The sequence below is a fragment of the Marmota flaviventris genome, chromosome 8 (genome assembly GCF_047511675.1).
Source record: "Marmota flaviventris isolate mMarFla1 chromosome 8, mMarFla1.hap1, whole genome shotgun sequence".
In the NCBI taxonomy this organism is placed as follows: Eukaryota; Metazoa; Chordata; class Mammalia; order Rodentia; family Sciuridae; genus Marmota; species Marmota flaviventris.
Window position 1 is genome coordinate 39,320,515 of NC_092505.1, and position 17,019 is coordinate 39,337,533.

The window sequence follows — 17,019 nt, forward strand, 5'->3', positions numbered from 1 at the left end:
GTTATCAACTTGGTTTGAATGTTTCTACTCTTATCTTATTTTGTAGAAACCAATGAATTAAGAAAACCACTGAATTCAGGAAATGAACAGAGGATGTTTTCTAAAGTAATCCTACATTGGTCAAGGACTTGGGCTGTCAAAGTTCCATCAAAGCAGATGTTCTAAATATTATCATTAGGAAATTATTCCCAATGATAACATTGACAAAGTCATGATTTAGACAAATCTCTGCTCCCAAAGTGAAAGTGTATTTTCTAGAAATTTTAAGATCTTTTGAGACTTTAATGATGTTAGGAATTTCTCAAGCTATTTTATTATTTATTTATTTATGTATTTTTGGTCTCTCTGGAAAGAAGGATTCTATTCTCTCTATGTGGATTCCTTATGTTACCTGTGGGATATATTTTTCTAAGTTTAGACTTTGGCAAATAGTTGGAGTTGTAAAGTATATACTGTTTTAATCCATTTTTATTTGTTCAAATTAGTTATATATGACAGTAGAATGCAGCATATACTTTCACACATAAAATAATGAATATTGCATTTTAAAAAATGAACAACGCATAGTTAAATGAATACTTGTCTAGAAATTTTTATGTTTCAAGGCAGTTGATAGAAAAGAGAAATAAAGTCATACGTGCATTTGAATGTCATTTATCTCATGTTAAAAGTAAAAGATCTTCCTTCAACACTGGATCTTGTATGTTAATGAAAAGCAGTAAGATGAAAATCACACATAAACACACAACTGTCCTCTGATTGCTTCATGTAACAACATATGACATCCGGAGATAGGGCTCATTCAACTCCCAGACTGCAGCTGTGTCAAGAGTGCTCATATCCTTTCAAAGGATGTAAATAGAGTAGAATCTTGTTTAATATCCTAGTGAATCCAAGCAACATTTCCCCCTAAACTATACTAATACTGTATGTATTTATATGTGTGTACATATCCTCAATATTTTATGATCAATTTTTCTTAGTGTGCTCTGCATTTTCCAAAAGTAAATAATTTTATGGGAAAATTCTATTTGCTCTAATTTGTAGAATTTCCTAGTAGATAATTTCTTATTTTAGAGATTAATCAACTTCAAGTGGATGATGAGTTTTAAATATATTTGTTTATAAACATTAAACTCTTTTACATGGAGGCATTATACTTAGCTATAATTAACCCCATAGATTTTCAAAGTCATGAAAGATTCATGCAAAGATTCTTCTGATTGCATGAACATATTAGATGATATTAATGAAGGAGAATTTGTTATTTTTCAAAAGAAATTTGAAGATCAATTGAGAAAATGGCAAAACAGGGTGATTCCACCTTGATAAGCCCGTGCAATAATCATTTATGAAATGAACCCTTCCTCTATCACTTTTTTCCCTCCTTATTTCTTTATGCTAAGAGGGAGATAAGATTATAAAATGTAACTGTAGGCTCCAGTATTTAAAACTAATTGATGTTTTAAAAATTCAATAATTAAAACTTAAGAAGTTTTTAGAAATTTAGGACTGAGACACCTAAAACTTGAATATACTCTGTTAACAAATAATGACAAAAGGAAATCTTGGTCAGAAATTTTCATTTTTTACAAAATGTACAATTTTACAAAAAGTCTTACAATGTTTTCTTTCAGCACCATTGATTTGATTGAGAAAACTACTTTTATTTTTACCACGTAATTTAGAAGATACAATTTTATAGAAAATCACCTCTTTCCTAAGCATATTTCAATTATCATTTGGTTCAAGTTGTATTATGTTAATTTCATTGCTCAGGGGACCAGTCACAAAATAAACTGTACATTTATTCCAAAGCTAACCAAACAGTAGTACTAGACTTGAACAAAGCAAACATTATACAGGGCATGGAAGGCTGAGTGCTCACAGTGAGAAGCACTAAGAGTGGGAAGATACAGGCAAGAAAATAATAATATTACAATGCAGAGCAGTGGATTAAATGCTAGGAGAATGGATTACAGCAGTTCCCTCTTGCCCATCATTTCACTTTCTAGGATCCAGTGACCTGATGTCAGTGGCAGTCAAAAAATATTACTGGAAGATTTCAGAGAAAAAAAACTGCTATGTTTTAGACTGTGTACCATTCTGAGTGATATGATAAAATGTCATGCCATCCCAGTCTATTCCCTTGGGACAGAGGTCATCCCTTTGTCCAGATGTTACCTGTATGAGTTATTAGATGACAGTGTTTGTGTTCAACTAACACTGACTGATTTCATTATTATTAGTTTATACTAAAGACCTTTTTTGTTGGTGCATGATAATTATAGAGAATAGTGGATTTCATGGTGGCATATGTGTTCGTGTGCATAATGTGACCCGAGCAATTTTTATTATTAATTATTGTTGTTAACCTTTTACTTTTCCTAATTTTTAAATTACATTATATCACAGGTAATGAATAAAAGATTCAGTACCATCTATGACTTCAGATACCCACTGGGGGTTTTGAAACATACCTTCCAAGAGTACTGCTGAACTGCACTATTGAAAAAACAGAGGAAGGAGCTGGTTAACTATTGCCTAAGGGACTGGGAAAGCTTTATAAGGGGATTATATTAGCAGTGGATTTTGAAAGGTAATGAGCAGAAGCATTTTCCAGGTGGAAAAGGAAGGGATCCTGCATTCCAGGCAGGAAGTACAACATGCACAAATGTGGACAGATGAAAGAAAAATTGTATTTATAACTTTAGCTTTGAATGGAGAGCAATAAATGATAAAGCTGGTATGTGTGTTGCAGCCTTTTGAGAGACTAGTCCAAAATTTCTCAAATGCTTGTGATTCTAAGCATTTTTTAAATCAACTTCTTAAAAACATAGATCCTAAGAGCATCCATTTGGAGCTTATTTTTTGCTTAGTAATTAAAATCTAGATTTGAAATTATGAGATTTTGAAGTCAGGGAAAGTCAATGTTTCATTTGTTTTATAAAATAATAAATCGTCAAAATGTGTAGGAAATGGAAGTTCTGGAAAGATTGAGGGAAAGATTGAGAAGAAAGGCACTAAATCTGACAACAGGGGGAAAACAGCAAGCAAGCTTTGACCCAAGTCCTGAAGACCAGAGAGTAGGAAACCAACAAAGAAGTATCAGCTTTCAGAGGGTGGGGCTGATGGCAAGCTGAGAGTATAGAGAGATAACTCTGAAATTTCAAACTGGATACACTGCAAAAATGGGAATGCTGGTGGCCAAAAAAGGAAATCAGAGAGAATGCCAGGTTTGGGAATTCAGGGTAGGGGTGGTGAGATGGAGAACATTAAGCTATGAATGATTATGTTAAATCAAATCCCAGAGTGTTTCTGGATTTAACAGAAGTAAGTGCTCTGAAAAAAAAATGAGAAGGAAATGTTCTTAAGTGGGCATTGTTCAGAATGCTAAAGAAAAATAAGGGGGGTAATGTCTGACTCAAAAGAAAAATCTTTCAACCATTTACTGCATGATATTTTCCCATGGAGATAATTTTTAAAAGCTTTGGCTCACTTCGAAGAGAAATACTGAGCCCTTTTTGTTATTACTTTAACTTATCCAATCTCTAAACCACAGAGATACCTAAGAGGTTCATTAGAAATTCCCCAACCCAGAAATAGGAAGGTCCCAATAAAAACAAACTAATCAGATCTGTTAGGAGTTGAATTTTGGAGTTTTGACTTCCTGATTCTAAGGAAGGGTCCTATTTTAGTACAAAATAATAGTAAGTGTAGCATAAAAAGCACCAGACTTAATGAATCCCTTCCATGTCTGTCTGTAGATTTGGCATACACAAGTACTAAACATGATTCTAATACAAATTGTGGAAATCCCATTTCTAACCCAGTCACTTTACAGAGAAGCCTTTTAAAAAATAAAACAAAATTTAAAAATAAAATACTTTTTCTAATTGTTTATGGGCTTTTATTTTTATTTATTTATACGTGGTTCTGAGAATTGAACCCAGTACTTCACACATGCTAGGCAAGCACTGTACCACTAAGCCACAACCCCAGCCCATCAGAATCCTTTTTTGGGGGGTGACATTTTTGCTTATCTATTGTAATTTATCTTTTCTGTTATTTCATTCGATATAGTCAATGGCCTAAGTTATATTAACAAAGAGACCAAATCTTGTCCTTCTTCCACAAATCAATAAGGAAACAATGTTTTGGAAAAAATTGTTTTCACTGTTAAACTGGGTTCAATTATCAACAGTTTGGGCTTATATTTCTCTTTTTGTTCTACTTCTGAACTAGTCATCATCGCCTGTTACCAATTCAAGAGATTGTCATTGCTTGTCATTGCATGTCATTGATAGATAGGGAGGAAGACACCCAGTGACCAATTCAACCCTTGTAGTAAGAAACTATGTCTCCTTAGAAGACAAATTGAAAAGCACTCTGGTACTGGCTTTTAAAGGCAAATACTGCTAGATAATTAAGGGTGAAACTGTCCAGTCATCTGTCATGACAAAGGCATATTTTAAGGAACAATGAATTGCAAGAACCATTGCAAGATCCACAGTGACAAGGTCAGAATTTCTTTAGTACTCACTATGTTTGGAAGGTTTTAGTAGCACAGTGTAAACCCTAAAAAAGCTGCCTGGAGAATGGTTAATTGTGTGATTCATGAGCCCCCTTCCAACTCTCACTGTTTTTCCTTGCATTTGGATTCTTTCTAGGAATACTTAATTTAAAATATCACTTTACCAACTATAACATCTCTTTCTTTTTTTTTTTTTTTATTTTACAAAGGACGCATTTGGTCGTATCCAAAATAACAAAAACCTCAAGATCAAATATTATCTCCATCTCAAATACCAATACAACAAAATGTATTTTACCCATTAAAACATTAGTTAAAGATTTTTTAAAAATTATTATCTTCATAATAATATCTTTTGATGAATTATTATCTTCTGTTTTAAATGTTTTATCAATTTCTTAACTTCTTTCCCCCTACACAACTGTCCATTTACTAACCTGCATAAATGTCTGGTCCAGTTCACGTGTCCTACCCTGTCATCAATTTCCTCTCAGTAGGAGAAACATTTTAGTAATCTATTATTTAGGATCTGGTAAAAGGACATAATTAAAACTCAATCATGGGCTACTGAGGTACTCAGCAGTAATTGCCATTTGAGCTTATGTATCAGCAAATTTGCAGCAGAAACCCATGTTTTCTCTTTTTTACTGTCTTCATCTACCTCCCAGTATTTCTTCAGTTTTAGAGAAGTTTTATTTTTTTTTCATTCCATATAGCAATCTCCCTGTATTCTTTCAAATCACAAATTCAATAAATAAAACAAAACAAAATAAAAACAAAAATAGAGAAGTGAGAATACAACAAATTAAATCTATTCCATACATTGCAACACCATTGTTTTCTATAGAAAAAAAATTTAAAAATCCTGTAAGACTTGAAAATTCATAATTTTAACAAATCTCTCTTTGGTACCAGAAAACTAACATAAAGAAATTTAATCCATATGACTCTTTATTGCTTACATTATAAATTGTGTTACAGTGCCTGAAGTATGAAGAAATTACACTTCAAGAAGTGAATTAAAAGGGGTTCTAAAAAACTTTTTAAAAAATGTTAATACAACAGAATGTCCACGGAATGCATCTCTTTCCGTAGCGTGTCTACAAGAGAAGAGAAAACAATTTCTGTTAATTATTTATTAATATTAAAATATTGATGAGCTTTATCTAAGAGTAATGGGCTTCCAGCTGGTGCACTGGGTTGAACTGTGCTGAAATTTAGCCAGCATGAGGGGCGTGTATTAAAAGAGCAGAACAAATGACTTAACAGGGGCCTAAAAGCAGCAATCAGAAAAGGTTCATTTAACATAGAGATGGCACAAGCTTCGAGCAATTGCCTCTACTTAAGTAAGTGTGGAATTACAAAAGGTTATTTATTACAGTCCAACAGGGGCCTGCAGCTTGCTCAAAGGCCTTTGAAGAATTTCAACAGTTATAAAGTCTTGCTTAGTGCACAAGCAGTAAAACTTGGGCAGACCCCCAAAACAGCCTGCAAAGCTTTTATTAAAAGGTTAATACAACCCTTGTCACAATTCTTGTTTGAAAGGAATTATTTTCTCTCTCCCCCCTTTTTTTTTAAAGGAGAGATACCATACCTGGTTATTTTCCCACAGGTCTGAAATGTATTTTAATGATTTTGAAAAATGAACCAGTTTCTTGATGTATGGAATTAAATGTAGGACTTTATGGGTTTAAAAGGAAAATGTTCCAATGCTAAGCTTCTTTGAAATGCTCTGCAAGCATACATCAAAAAAGTTATTCTGCTAATGGATTTGCTTCAGCAGAAAAACTAGTGGAATTTCTCCATTGTTTGTAAAAGAGGCAAAATTTGGTTCCAAGGACATTGGTGACTTCGATTTTCTCATTAACAATTGGATAATAAATTGATTTTTATAAGTATAGACTTAGAATATACAGTAAAATAAAGTGAAAATAGTTTATCTTTTGCTTTAAAGCAACTTTAGAGCAAACCACAAGGATGGGGGAATGAGACCAATGTGGGAACTAAAACAGAAGAGTATTGAGTAGATAAAAAGTAGAGATGAAAGTTAAATGACTTTAGTTGGCATAAAAAGGATAGTAATTGCAAAAATGAGAATAATAAATAAATTTAAAATGAGAGTAAGAAAATAAGTTTACTGGCTGAGCCTGGTGGCACACATCTATAATCCCAGTGGCTCAAGAGGCAGGATGATTGCCAGTTCAAAGACAGCCTCACAAAAGCAAGGCGCTAAACAACTCAGAGAGACTCTGTCATTAAAAAAAAATACAAAATAGGGCAGGAGGTGTTGCTCAGTAGCCAAGTGCACCTGAGTTCAATCCCCGATACCCACTCCAAAACCAAAAAAAAAAAAAATTAATTAATTTTTCCACCCCAAAAGCAAAACCTACATTTTTATTTTGCAAAAGATTAAGTCCTCATTTCCATACCATTAGGGTAACAACACTTTAATTAGAAAAGAGTGTCAGCATCTTAGAAATAATCAGAACAAGTGGATGGGAAATTTATTGAGATCGATTCTAACTGAGGTGGTACAAGTCACAATTGAGGAATGAAAGCTTTACTTTAAAGTGATCCATAAAGGTAAAAAGCATTTATACATAGGATCAGCTTGAAATGCAAATATCATCATGTGATAGTCATAGAAAGATCAAATCAATAAATATGGAACCTGTACTGTTAGTTCTTTGGAGATTGTAAATACATAATCTTCAAACATGCTTGATTTGCAAAAAATATGTAACATAATTGGTTCTCAATCAATGAAAATAATTTGACAGTTAATGTATAAGAAATCATGAGCTTTTCTTTTGTGTTTAACATTTGGTTTGCTATATTCCATTAGGGCCCAGTGCTACCATACTCCAGTGAGGCATTTCACTTGATTGGTAAACAAGATTGAGGTTGAAAACTCAAAGTACATAGATAGTATGCTTTTTTCTTTTTGATGGAAGAATTTGAAATAGAAATCACTTAAAATATATTTAATCTTTAGTTTGAAATGAAGATAATCCTATTATATTTGATCTATACTGCTGCTTTCTATTTATATTTCATATTTTTGATAATAGGCAACAAACCATAGCAAATGTTGCCATTATCCAATCAAGATATCTCAAAATATATTTATATATTCATAACACATAGCAATAATTTCATTGAATTTCTTATTAAATGTTTAAGCAATTAAAATTCAAAATGTAAAATAGTTTTCTTAAATATGTTTTTATTCATGAAAGATTTTTGTCAGAAGTCAAAATCTACTGTAATATACCCTAAGTCATATCTATTTCACAATACAACAAATATTATTATTACCTATGGATACCATGGGACTCCTTGTGCATAATGGATTCCAGTCCTCTTACAGAGTTGCATATGAAAATGTTATCAATGAGCTGAGGAATCTGGCATTAATAACTTCACAACATTATAACAAATAGGTAGTCCTAGTGTTTTGTTCTTTTTTTTAATATATCAAATATATTTCATTGCTTACATTATAGTAGCAGATTGAAAACATCTGCTCACTTGCCACTAGTCAACCAGCAGCAGAAAATCTCAGCTCATTTTCCATAGGCTTGAATACACTAGGGCTAAAATCAGCTGCTGGGGCTGGATATAGGGCTAGATTAATACTCAAGGGTCTTGGAAATGGAAATAATGCTTTCTTGCCAAAGATTAGACCAATGATAGACTCCATTTGCTGGTTCCAGTCTCTCTTTCTACTCTTATTCACCATGCTTCCCAACCCATAATCTTGCTTTCTCCAACTTTTCCTCCCCTCCTCTCTTTTTCAGCTCCATCACCTGTCATGATAATCAAGAAAGATCGAACATCCAGAAACAGCATCTCTCTATCCTGGCAAGAACCTGAACACCCTAATGGGATCATATTGGACTATGAAGTCAAATACTATGAAAAGGTACGGAAACAATGTTATGTGGTTGAGTTGTGTAGGGAATGAGCTTATTTTCTCATAATGAGCTATGCTCTTGAAAAGAAAGCACTGACATTGGTAGTAGGAGCTATGTTTAGTATCCTTGTCATATGACCTCTTTGATTTATAGGAACAGAGGCATTTAGAAACCACTTTGTCAGATACCCGCTATTGTACAACAATAAATGACATCAAAGATATCACTACCAAACATAAGCCAGTTTATTTTGACAATAGACAGGACATTTATGTTCATTCACACTGAGAAGCCTATTCCACTAACAATTTTGTAATGATTCTTTAGTTTCCTGATTAAATATTCCTTATTTAATTGACTCAAGCTTCATTTTATGACCTTCATAGTCACATGATTTTCATTTAATACAGAGAGTAGCATTGGAATGAATTAAAAAAACAACAACACTGAATTATTTAACTGATCACGAAAACGTTTCCTGAGTCTGTAGAGGAAAATATAGAAAGTGAGGTGGAAGAATAAGTATGCTTCACATCATAAAATTGGTTTAATAATATAATTATAAAAATGAGCACAGGGTTATTTATACATAGAATTTAGATTGTGATATTTCATCACTTTAACACTTATTTCTCCCTAGTTTTAAATTATGGCAAGTTTTAAAGCAAGATATATTTCAACTTTATCATGAAAACTGGTTCACTTTATAGCTGCTAATGTGAACAAAACACATTTGTGTACATATTGCCTTTTATAAAGTATTTTAAAGTGAATTTTAAAAACAGTTGGGCAATTATGTAGCTATATATATGTAGATGCAACTTATGTATACAGGACATTTCTGCATGCATTATTTAAAATTCAACAGTGTGATCATTTTATAAAAGTTGGAAATAGGAATTTTTATAAAATGAAAAATTGAGAGATAGTGACATTAGATGAATTCCCCACAGCCCTTCTCAAAACTTATTAGGATTAGGTTTATGTTTTGAACCCTGATGGTCATGATTCCTCATTTAATATGTTTCTGTGATTGTGTACCTGCTTCAACATGAGAATGGATAGTTAGAAGTATGAGGGTTATTAGAATGACAGTTGTCAAAGGGCATAATGCATAAACATACTTTTGTGTTAAGTACTTATATCCTTTATTGAGTCAATGTAGTTCACAAATATAATGCTATTCTTTTCATACACCTCTCTATAAGAAAAAGGTATTCTCTTTTTATCAAAATACGGTGAGACTTAAGAAACTTTATTTTGCCATAATCACAGTATCATCATCCACTATGGTAAAGCCCATCACTCCTATTTTAAAAATAGGAGTATTTTTTAAAGTGTGACAAGATATAGTGAGCCAATTTAAGAATACATGTTTTATTGTTGATTCAAGAAAATTAATTTTGTGCCTTTATTCAGACTATATAACTAAACTAGTACGACTCCTTTAAATCTAAGATGCTAAGTCGAAAATACAATTGACTTCTTTTTATATATTTTGCCAACATAAAAAAATTAACTTCTTTCAAACTCTATCAACAGAGTAAAATATACATTATGCAATCAATGCAAGACAAAAATCATTGAATCTATTGATTATTTCCTAAGCTTTTAAAAACATGATGCTTGCGTACATGTGATATTACCTTAAATATGTGTATATAAATACTTGTTTCTAGCATAGAAACATGAATTTAAAAATTATTCCCAAATTCATATTTGGGGTTCGGAAATATTATAAATGCTTTACTGGAATTTTAGTTTCTTAAGATCCAGATTTCTTGACTGCTTAATTGTCTCAAAAATGATGGACAGAGTCTGCTTCTGGGTATTTCCTCAATAATTTTTTTAAATGAACAAAATAATTATTTATGCTGAAGAAATGCATTCAACTCTTCATTATTTAATATAATAACTCAAATGCTATCTAATACTTAACCAGCATCTCTAGCTAAAGAGTGTAATTAATTATCATTTTCATGTATGGTAGAGAAAAAATAAATTCAGTGCAAATTCAATTTTTGTAAACAGGACTTGACACAAAAGAAACATTACTATTAATGTGGAATGTGAATCTCCTAGAAGAAATCCTTTTGGGGCACTATTTTGAGAATTCAATCAGAAGATATTTGTCTCTACTAAATGGCAATGACTTACACAAAATACAAAAGAAACTGAGGAAATCAGAACCACATATAAAATTTTGACTTTATGTTTAATATTTTTATATTAATAAAAATATTTTCTATTTGAGGTTCAGTATGATGTTCTTATTAGGTTTAATTCATCAGGATATTTTCTTCTTTGTAAGTTTTTTCTTGGAATTAGTTTGAAACTTTCTCTCAGCTTTGACTTTAAAGAGAATGTATTTTCACTCACATATTTAGGAACAAGTAAGAATGAAAGCTAACTTTTCCAGTTTTATGTGGAGAGCACAAATCATAACCACCAAATTAGGAAGTCTATAAATATTATTATTTTAAATATTTTCCTCCTTGCACCCAAAGAGTGAAATAATTGACATAACTTTTTCATGCATCATATGCTCTATTTAAAATCTTAAAAAATCAACTTAGAGTGTTTCATTTTTTATCATGCAATAGCATTATAATGAAGGTTTCATATTAAAATGATTTATTTTCTTACTTCAAAGCAGGAACAAGAGACAAGTTATACCATTTTGAGGGCAAGAGGCACAAATGTCACAATCAGTAGCCTCAAGCCTGATACTACATATGTATTCCAAATCCGAGCCCGAACAGCAGCTGGATATGGGACCAACAGCCGCAAGTTCGAGTTTGAAACAAGCCCAGACTGTATGTATTATTTCAATTCCATATATGGGGGAGTATTATTACCCAAAGTGTTTGCTATTGTATTCTTACTTTCTAAATTTTCACCTAGTATGATAAATTGAAAGTATCTTGCTTGGGACTTTAGGAATTTGCAGAGATGTGTGTTGTATTTGTGTGGGTTTGCATCTGTGTTCTTGTTCTCTTTTACAAATCAAACTTATTTTAATGTGTGGAATGCTTCTGGTTTTCTGTTAGCCATAACTTCCTTTTGAGGAACTTTGTTTAATATAATAACATACTTCTAGCACCTATCAATCTAGATGTTCCAAGTTCATTTCATGATTCAGTTAACCACAGACAAGAAACTTGATGATCCATGAGGATCTTAATTTTGTTTTTATCCTTATCACATCCACTTATGTATAACTCAGGGAATAAGGATTTTTTAAAATGTGTTTTATCTCTTCATTCATATTCACAAGCAATCATGATATCCTGTCCAGTCGATCCCAAATTTGAAATAATGAATTTGGCTAAAACAAAGATTTCCTTCCTTTACATGAATTTAGTCAATATTTAAAAAACACTCTGCTAAAATATAATTTCCATAAGGTGATATCATAACTGTGCTGATAATTTGAAATAAATACAAGCAAAATATTTTATTTAACTAGTTAATGAAGAGACTAAATATGAAATTAAGACTGATTTAAAGCAAAATTAGAACAGATGCGTATACACACGTATGTACATATTTGTGCACGTGTGTGTGTGTGTATGTGTGTTTAGGAATAAATCAATTATCTCTAGTGAACAAGTGTTATTTTAATTGTAATAAGAAAAATCATATACAGCAATAAGAGTTTTCTTCAACTGTAATTCACAGTTATAAACTAGCCTAGAGAAAGATCAAAGATGGACACCCTTTAGAGCAGGTAATCCTGAAAGGGTCTAAGAATGCCTAAAACATTATTGAAGAAAAATTTAGTCATGTCTTTTGACCATCCTAACTTATGATTTTTATGGTACCTATATTTTCTATTTTCTAAATATTTTGTTCCTGACATAAAAATCACATTATTATTGATAATAATTTTATACCTAGTAGAACTGACCATAAGTCATAAAAACCGTTTGTTAATAAAATATTTTATGACATCCCCTTAGTCAAATAAGAATGCTGCTTACAGCAAAGAGCTGTATTAACTTCTGCAAGGTTTTGAGATTCTAGTGCTTTTGTACATCTTAAGTTCACAACAAAATTGTAACAATTCTACTTAGAGGAGAGCTGCTGCCCACAGACACACATATCTACCCATAAAGACCTCTCCTAACTCCTACGATGAAATAAGCAAAGAGAAACCACTCTGGAGACACTTGATACAAAATGCAATATGGTGTAGAAATCCATGAAAAGGTTCAAAATAAGTTAAAAATTTTAGATGACTGGATAATCAAATGTAATTGCAATGTGACTTTAGTCATTCTACGTTTTTTTGCAAATTTAAGTGATGCAAAGAAAGATTCTCCTTCTGAAATGACTATAAATTGACTTTCAAACTTATAAATAAATATTTGGATTAATAATAACAACAAAATCCATATTTAATTTACTAAAAAAATCCCAAATCACAGTAGAAAAAAGCAAATATTTATGATATCTTATTATATAAATGATACATATTGATGAGTAAGAGAGTCAGATCACCATTCCGTAAACATTTAGTATGTTCATGAATATTTTGGAACCCCCATCTAATTTTGTATGATATTAATTAGAACTCCATGCTATCTGATGATTTGCAAAATCAACAACAAATTCCAATATATTCCATATTTGCCACAGACATTGCTGAGTAGCATTCATGCATAGAAGACTTCTCTTGAAGCTTAGTGTCTGAGGCTTAAGAAACTGACAATTTTTACAGGATTGCGATGTAGCTCAGTAGTTACATCACTTTCGTAGGTAGTGAGAAGTCCTGGGTTTAATCATCAGCACTGAAGGAAAAAAAAAAAAAGTAGTGATTTAAATCCTGTAGGGTTGTAGATTTTCACCACTTTTCATTCTTGAAAAACTTACTTTGAGTAAGAAAGAGGGAAGGGGAAAGAGGATAGAAAAAAAAAAAACATGAACTCTTCAACTTCACCCCTTCTATTTATAAAAATAACTGTGAGTTGTACATTTTGATTTGTTTTTATCCCCAAGGGCTGAGGATGGAACCCAAGGGCTTGCTCACATTGGTACACAAACTACCTCTGAGCTCCATCCTCAGCTCTATAGTTTGATTTTTGTAACAAATCGATTTACTTTTACTACTTCACCATAGAATTCTTCCAGACTTTAAGCAGAAATGAAAGAGCGGGGGGAGCATTTAGTCTTAGTGGAAGAAAAACAAAAATCAAGCTTCACTCTCTTATTTTAAAATCAAAGTGATAATATTCATAAAAATTCTAAAGCTTTGCTTTAGGATAATAGTTTAAAAATGTAAAAGTCATTTGGATTTCTTTATCATTTTTTTCTTTTTTTCCCTCTGGTTTTTATTTTTAAAAATTATGTGAAAAGTTCTCATATATAACACAAATATTTCTTAAGTAGACCATAATGGATCTTGAGCTAGCATTTAGATAGCATTTTCTGATCTTGGTTTATTGGAAAGATATGGAGGTCCTTTGGAGTGCATATTTTAAGTGCTTTAAAATATCTTATTTGTTGAATGTCAGCACTTATCATCAATCATCTTTATACAGATGAGGAAACTGAGGCATAACTAGGTTAAATAAGCCTCCCACAGTCTCATGGTTGGTGGGTAATTGATCTGTTTCTAGAGCCTGTGCATTTATATGGCAGGATATGAACCGTTTTCATAAACATTTCATTTGATCCTGTTCTGTAAACTATTAGATACTTTCCTTTTATGCATGATGTAAGACAGAGTTGTGTGTTTTTCCAAGCTTGCATAGCTAGTAAATGGGGGCAATGAAACTAAAATCTCCAAGTTTGGAGTCCTGATCCATTGCTACACCCTCACATGCTAAGTAAAGAGGCAACACTAATACTCACAAAAAGCATAGAGTTCAGAAGTACAAAAGGATTTTCCAAGAATGAATACAGCTCCTACCAAAACAAGAAGAACAGTATGACATGTAGAAAAGCAGACAGACCAATTATGTAGAAACCCTTGGTGGGCAGAACCTGAATCCAAGATGTATGCTTTATACCCAAGAAAGCTGTGAAAGATGTAGAAGGAGCAAGTATTTTGGAGGTGATTTGCATTTAGGATGACCTTGGAAAATCACTTCCTTGCATCAGTTTCCCTACCTGGAAATTGGGGAAAATCATACATGTCACTCCATGAGGTTTAAATGTTGGTTAAATTAATTATCATTTATAAAGTAGTTAAAATAGTACCTGATACAGTGATCACTCAGTGTTTATGTGGAGTGTGTGTGTCTGTGTGTCTGTGTGTGTGTAAGAGAGTTCATTTTTTGCAGCTACAACAGAATACATATGGTTTGGTAATTTATACAAAAAAATAGGAATTTATTTATAACAGTTCTTGAAGCTGGAAGTACACAATGGAGGCACTGAATCTGGTGCCTTGTGAAGGCCTTTGTGTTTCTCATGGTAGGGGGTGGAAGGGCAAGAAAAGAGCATACTCTCAAAAGCCCTTATAGTAGGTACCTTAATCCAACAATGAAGGCAGAGCCTTTGTGATCTAAGAATTAGAAGATTCTATTGGATGTTATTTTTCAATAAGATGAGCCCCAGGCACAATTAAATTAGGACTCCTAAATACCTCGAAACTTCTTTTTATTGTTTGTAAAGAATGAATATGAGCTGGACACAGGCCTGTAATCTCAGAGGCTCAAGAGGCTGAGGCAGGAGGATCACGATTTCAAAGCCAGCCTCAGCAAAAGCAAAATGCTAAGTAACTCAGAAAGACCCTGTCTCTAAATAAAATACAAATTAGGGCTAGAGGTGTGGTTCAGTGGTTGAGTATCACTGAATTCAATCCCCAGTACCAAAAAAAACTGTTTAAAGTAAAAGGAATGAATATGCATCAACTTTAATCTCTTGGAAAATATTAATAGAGGACATTAAGGCAACTTGACAAAGAGACAATAGAATCTTTAAGTAGAGAGTTCTGTATATTAAAATGCAGACTTTTATAAGAGATAGAGTACTGTTCTAAATTTTTCACCAGGGAAATTACATAATAACAATATGTAAGTTATTAAGTACTTCCTATGTATCTGGCATTGTTCTAAATGTTTTAGTTGTATTCATTCATTTAATCCTCAAATAATAAAATCATGTCTCATAGCAAACAACTACCAATCTAGGCAATCTGGCTCTTAAGAATGAACTTGTAACTACTCTTCTTGAGGGAGAGAAAGACAACAATATATGTAGGATAGATTAAAATGAGAAGAGAGCAGGGTGTAGTGGCACATGCCTGTAATCCCAGGAATTTGGGAGGCTGGAGGCAGGAGGATCATAAGTTCAAAGCCACCTCAGCAATTTAGCAAGAGCCCGCCTCAAAATGAAAACAAAATTAAAGGGCTGGGGATATGGCTCAGCGTCCCTGAGTATCCAACTTGCTATCCTTCTGCCTCAGCCTCCCAAGTAGCTGGGATTACAGGCGTGCATCATGCCCTGCCAACACTTGCTAATTTTTGGAAAGTGTTACAGTGTACAAAATAAAAAGTGTGAGTTAAAGTAGTCATTATATGTTATGGAGTCACTTTGAAATACTGAGATGAGCTATTTTACAGACTATTCACACATCTGTATCCAATAGAAGGGGATACATAGTTCAGATCCTCTGAGAAACAGATTCTATGATGGAATTTCAAGAGCAAGGGTTCTAGGGGGAGATGCATGGGAAATTACAAGGGGGTGGTGGACAAAGAGTCTCAGACAATGGTAGATGTCTGTCACCTACGAAAAAAAGAGGAAGAAGACCATAAGTTTTAGGTCATCCAAGACTACTTGCAAAATTTTGTCTCAAAACAAAATTTGAAAAGAGCTAGGGATGTAACTCAGTGGTAGAGCACTTGCCTAGCAGGCAGGCATAAGGTCCTGGGTTAAACCCCTCACACTGCAAATTAAGAAAGAAAGAATGAGTACCAGGAAGGAAGAGCTTCAGACTGCAGAACAGTTCTTAGAGTCTCAGTAAAACTAATGGGGAGCCCCAGAGTGTAGATCATCCATTTGAGGAGTTTTGCATTGGGCAAGAATGGCTGGACTCTGGTTCTTTGTCCTTGCCCTGTCCATCATGGTCAGTTTGTAAAGGGCACCCTGGATCCTGAAGTGCAGCAGCTGGAATCTATCTTCTCACTGCACTTTTGGCAGCAGGGATATCTGAGCAGACACTCTCCTGACTGCCACATTGGTGTAAACAAGAGTTTGCTAGTAGGACAGAATAAAGTGTTTGCAACAGTTTATATTATGGTGTGCCATCCTCTCACACTCTGAGCTCTTTTCTCAGATGCTTAGGAAAGTTCTAACAGCCTATCCACCCCATTTATTTTCTTGCGTCATGTCATTTTATTACTTCTAAAACCACCTGTTTGGAGAAAGTCTTCCAAATTTGGATGTGATCCAGTTAAAGATACAGGGTTGGTTCCTTGTGATGTGATGACAGTATTCAAGTGACTAATTCCTTTGCTTTTCTTTTGAGCATAATTTGTTCACATGTTTAATCAGCTTTTACCACAAAGATAACACATGTGAATATGAAATTATGAAAGAGGTAGTTCCAGGAACTGC

General features: G+C 33.1%; 1 protein-coding gene across 1 annotated transcript in view; it reads left to right on the forward strand.

The window, feature by feature from the left end:
• Epha3 (EPH receptor A3) overlaps positions 1 to 17,019 on the forward strand; it is a 345,157-nt gene that overhangs the window by 263,579 nt on the left and 64,559 nt on the right. The window contains exons 6-7 of the mRNA XM_027929113.2: positions 8,335 to 8,459; positions 11,105 to 11,267. Coding sequence (XP_027784914.1) covers positions 8,335 to 8,459; positions 11,105 to 11,267 — 288 coding nt within the window. The remainder of the gene's footprint in view (positions 1 to 8,334; positions 8,460 to 11,104; positions 11,268 to 17,019) is intronic.